Below are 4,991 nucleotides of genomic sequence, written 5' to 3' on the forward strand. Positions count from 1 at the left end.
TTTAAGTTTTTATTTTCTTTGGATTGTAGCTCCACCTGCTGTTCAGAGCTGAATGTTGCACTTTTTGTACCACTCTTTTTTCCCACTCAATATTTAATAAATGTTACAAATAATTAAATTATAAATTAGTGTTACTTGAAAACAAATAGTCATATTTTCTTGTGTGGCCCTACGTACATCTGCAGGTTCTTTTATCTCTGCATATAAGTACTATCACATTAAATCATGTGAATGCCAAGAAGAAAAGGAGGTAAATGCAAAGAAACACCTACAAATTACTCCTACAAGAACCAAGTGAAGACATTCCCTTTGTTTTTCATTCATTAATGAAAATAAGATTTTATGTTACATAAAAAATAAAGTTCAACCTCTTACGTATAATCTTCTAAATGTTAACTACAGCAGATCACCATAAAAGTCAGCCATGGGTACAACATTAGGAATCATTTTAGAACAGGAAAGGCAAAAGATTACATTCAAGGCCAAACCATAGAGCAAAACTATCCAGCAACACTTGAGCAGAGCCCCATTGTCCTCTTCCAGTACTACTACTGTCAACAGTTTTAACTGAACCTGCAACAGGGTGACAGCAGAGAAACAAGGAAAATCCTGTGTGTACTGGGAAGAGGCGTAATTTGAATGGCCAAAAAGAGGATTCTGGCATATGACATGAAAAAGGCTTGCCAAGAGTACCAGCTACAGGAAAAGTGATGTTTCTCAAAGGTCCTGTGGAGACTGATTACAGATAACATGGGTGAAGCATTCAGGTAACTAGAAAAAGTTTTGAAGGATTAAGAATAAACATCTGCATCTTGTTTTAATTCGAATCCCTGTTTCCACAAACTGTTTTAGTGAACACAATTTCTGGAATAAACAAGATTTTAATTGTGTCTACTCTCTCAGACAAGCCATGCCCAGACTACAACAAAAGCTTTTTACACATGCATTGCAATACAACAAAATTCACACTGGATTCTCATGTTTGAAGTCACAGTCCATAATGGTTTACAGGAGAGGTTTCAATACAGCCATCAAACGGTCATCAAATTGTCCATATGCAGCTTTATTAGTATCACTTACTATTTGCCTTCTGGGTAAAGAGATATCAATGTGAAGGAACAGATCATAAAATTACCTGTTTAGGTTGTGTAAAGCCAAACAGGTCATCAGGACTTCAAAGCTGTTTTGATTACTTTAAGCACCACTGGATATCTCCATGCACCAAACAATTACTATACGAATATTTGTTTAGAAACCCTTAAAAAAGAAGAGCAAAATACAAGTTACATACATTCTGAATAATGATTTAAAATCCCACTCTATTCACACGGGGGAAAACAGATTGTGAAACAGATTAATGACTTCAGTATAGTTTCAATGAACTCCATAATGTCACAACAGCTAATTGTAGAACAGGTTATCTACAACTACTGGCAAAAGTTTGTAACTTTCCTTTTGAAAGCTTAATTGCATAGTTAAAACACTCATATATAGAGAATATCTCCTACTCATTGATGTGAATTCCATTATTCAGGTATGTGAGAACTGTAGAATAATGCCTCTGAACACCCAGACATTCAAAATCTTAAATATCTTTATGGATGGCCTAATTAATTGTCTATTACAAAAAACTAAAATAACCATATACAGATCGGCAACAGAGCAATAGATGCTCACCTAGTTTTTTCACTTATTCTTCTCTTTTTTAGGATTTTGGGTTTCACAATAAAACAGTCATAAGGATTCTCATTGCCAGGAGTGAAATTGACTTGATGACTATACGACAACGATACAAAGAGAGATATGGGAAATCACTCTTTCATGATATTAAAGTAAGTTTTTGATCATTTTTAGATATATTCAGCACATGCACTATTTGCAGAGCCCTCTTAGAAAAATCTATTAAATCCCTATGGATTAAAAAAAAATACAATATCCATAATATGCATTTTCAATGCCTTAGGCTAATCCAGGTAAACAAGCAATAAATTTTCAAGCCTTCATGATTTTGTCTCTCCTCAGTAGACAGAGTGGTACATAAAACAGAGCAGAATTGAATACTCTAAGAAATATTTTTCATAAAAAGTTTCTTACACTAATTGATACCATCTTTTGCAGTGTCCTGCAAGATTAATACCAGATCCCTGTTATCTATGGTCTTATCCTCATCTTTAAATCTCAGCCTTTAGAATAAGTCTTCCTCTAGTATTCCTGCTCTGCATCTTAAACTTTGGTACCGGTGAATAGTATAAAAATGACTCCTTCTAAGACGCTTTGCATTTTATGCTGCTATATTCCAGCTGCAAGCTGTGCAATAGCTGCAGGAAACTGCTCATTTTTTGCTATTGACCTTGAGAAGGATTAAACAGAACTGATCACATTTTTTTCCAAGGTAAATCACTTGTAAGCATCCAAGCAACCAAAGCCTGAGATATGTGAAATTAAGAAGTCCTGCCCCAGAATCCTTAGAAAAACATTGCAATATTTTAGAAAAATCTTACAACTACACTCCAATCCTTGCCACACACAGAAGAAAAATTGTAGTGAAGTTGTTGTGGTTTAACCCAGCAGCAGCTCAGCAACACACACTGCCATTCACTCACTGCCAATGAGATAAGGGACACAATAGAAAGAAAAAAAACACATACTGTGGGTTGAGCTAAAGCTTATTTATTAAGACAGAAGAACATGCGAAAAAATAACAGTAAATATAATTGTATTTATATATATATATATTTATATATATATATATATATTTACAAAGAAAAATGATGCACTTTCTCACAAGTGCCCAGCCAACTCCCTTCAGTTTTGTAATTCCACATGCTGTTGTAAGATACATCTCTGGTCAGTTTAGGTCAGAGCTGTTCCAGTTCTGTCCCCTCGCAGCTCTTTGTACCAGTCAGCATCACAGTGGCAGGACAGTACAAGAAGCTGAAAAACTGAGATGTCCTTGGTGCTGTGCAATACTGCTAAGCAAACAACTAAAACAGTGCGTTAAAGAAAAACACTTTTCCTTCAAAGACAAAACTCGGCATCATACCAGAATATGAAGAACATCAACTCTGTCCCAGCCGAAACCAGTACAGAAATACAGTCACAGATTATTTTTTTTTTTCTCTTGCAGCATTTTGCTTCAGGGCATTATGAGAGTGCTTTACTTGCTATCTGTGCTGGTGATGTTGAAGATTATTAAGAAAGAAGATTATGGATTTTGAAGGCTGTATAAATTGATCTTAAGTGGAAATTCAAGCTATACACAACACTTTGTAATTGTAGGAGGTATCTAATCTATTAAAGGAATCAGAAAAGTCAGTACCAAACATTTGACAATTTTAAATCTTTTTTGAGACAAGAAAAATGTAAACACATTGTCAGGAACATGGTTTTATCTCTATTTCAGATTAATGTTTGTTACTGTTATTATTGTAAATTAATGGAAGAATTGGTAAAAGTACTTTATGTAAACACGCATTTATGATTTAGTCACGCAACACTCCAGAACCTTAACACAATAGACTTGGTGATCCTTTAACTCTATTCACATCTGTTTTGATGAGGAAAAAAAGTCACTAGAAGATAAGGCATTTCATGGCTTTCTGCAGAGAACTCCAAAGGATTAAATTTCGACGTGTCATTTGCACCTTTGTCATTTAAATCATTGGAAGCCCCTTGCAGAGCGAGCTCTGAGCTGGCTCACAACGGCTAACACTTCACTCCCAAAGGTTCAAGGATGCAGTGCTCCTCAGAGAACATTTTGTGACAACTCATACCACAATGAACGAAGCGTAGAACAAAGTCATAAACCCAAAGATAAACGTAATGCTCCTTTATAAAAATCTTTGCAGCCTATCAGTTAAACTTGACACGTGTATTTGTATCTCCTACCTAGCTGTTCTGACAAGAGATTTGCAAGTATGGGAAAGTGAGGTAATACTACACTTCAGTGACATTCCAGTGTTCTTTTTACCTTTTGTTTTGCCTTATTTTCCTACAGATCTTCCATCCTGACATAGACCTTCGCTTTGTTTGAAATAGGCACTTTGACCTTCTGCCAACAAGACTCACTATAACAGAACAAAACACTACTATTAAAACAAATATGTCCTTGACTTTGTGCTGTCGTACCACCTCCAGTCTGAAAATAACGTATTTCCAGCATATCTTGGTTTTCACAAACACTCATACCCTAAACTTATCATAAACTTGAAATTTTAGTTGGGTCCCTCTTGAGTTTGAGGAACTTCAAAATACTTGAGGTAGAAAATAAAATTATCGAGGCAGAACTTTAGACTGAACGGTTCTAGAAGGGAAGCCGACTGCCCAAAAAGTAAGATAGCGATAAGCACGATACCAATATATTAGCATTAACAAAACGCTAAACTTGGGTTACGGCCTTGCAAGTGTAACTACGGGTAACCCACTCACCTCACCACTGTGCAGGGGAAAACATTTCACTCAACCGCAGCTTTTTTCCTCAGGCACTATTTCCCCCGCACCGAACCCCTCACTGCCACAGCCAGGACTCGAACTTCGCGAAGCCGAACGCTCACAAAATGGCGGTGGCATCACTAACGTTCGGCAGGCGTCGCAGTAAAAAGCCTCTCGCGAGCTGCCCAAGCCCTGCTCTGTTTGGACGGCGAGCCTGCCAATCTCCCGCCTCCCCCAATCGGCTCCGTGCCCCGCCTCCCCTCCGCCCCGTGCCACTTCCTGGGAAGTTGGCGGTTGCAGCTGGGGGGTGTCGCCGTTTCCCCCGGCCAGATGGCGGCGGCGCCGGCGGAGCGGGGCTGCGGGCAGCGGGGAGAGCCGGGCTTCGCGGAGATGGATCCGCGGCCACGGTCGCTCTTCTGCTCGTCGCAGATGGAGGCCAGCCTGACGTGCGCCGTGTGCCTGTCCCTTTTCGAGGAGCCGGTGACGCTGCCGCTCTGCTCGCACAACTTCTGCCGGGGCTGTGTATTAGAGTGCCTGGCCTCGGCAGAGGCCGCCCGGCT

General features: G+C 39.0%; 1 protein-coding gene across 2 annotated transcripts in view; it reads left to right on the top strand.

The window, feature by feature from the left end:
* Positions 1-4,414, top strand: part of ANXA10 (annexin A10) — a 25,412-nt gene extending 20,998 nt beyond the window's left edge. Inside the window, exons 11-12 of one of the 2 annotated variants that reach the window (XM_019614470.1) lie at positions 1,710-1,832; positions 3,998-4,414. In XM_019614470.1, the coding sequence (XP_019470015.1) occupies positions 1,710-1,832; positions 3,998-4,033 (159 nt within the window). In that variant the 3' untranslated portion in view covers positions 4,034-4,414. Of the gene's footprint in view, positions 1-1,709; positions 1,833-3,127 lie in introns of both variants that reach the window. The other variant, XM_003205382.4, reaches the window with a different exon arrangement.
* Positions 4,415-4,991: the final 577 nt, after the last annotated feature.

Source organism: Meleagris gallopavo, chromosome 4, assembly GCF_000146605.3.
Source record: "Meleagris gallopavo isolate NT-WF06-2002-E0010 breed Aviagen turkey brand Nicholas breeding stock chromosome 4, Turkey_5.1, whole genome shotgun sequence".
Lineage (NCBI taxonomy): Eukaryota > Metazoa > Chordata > Aves > Galliformes > Phasianidae > Meleagris > Meleagris gallopavo.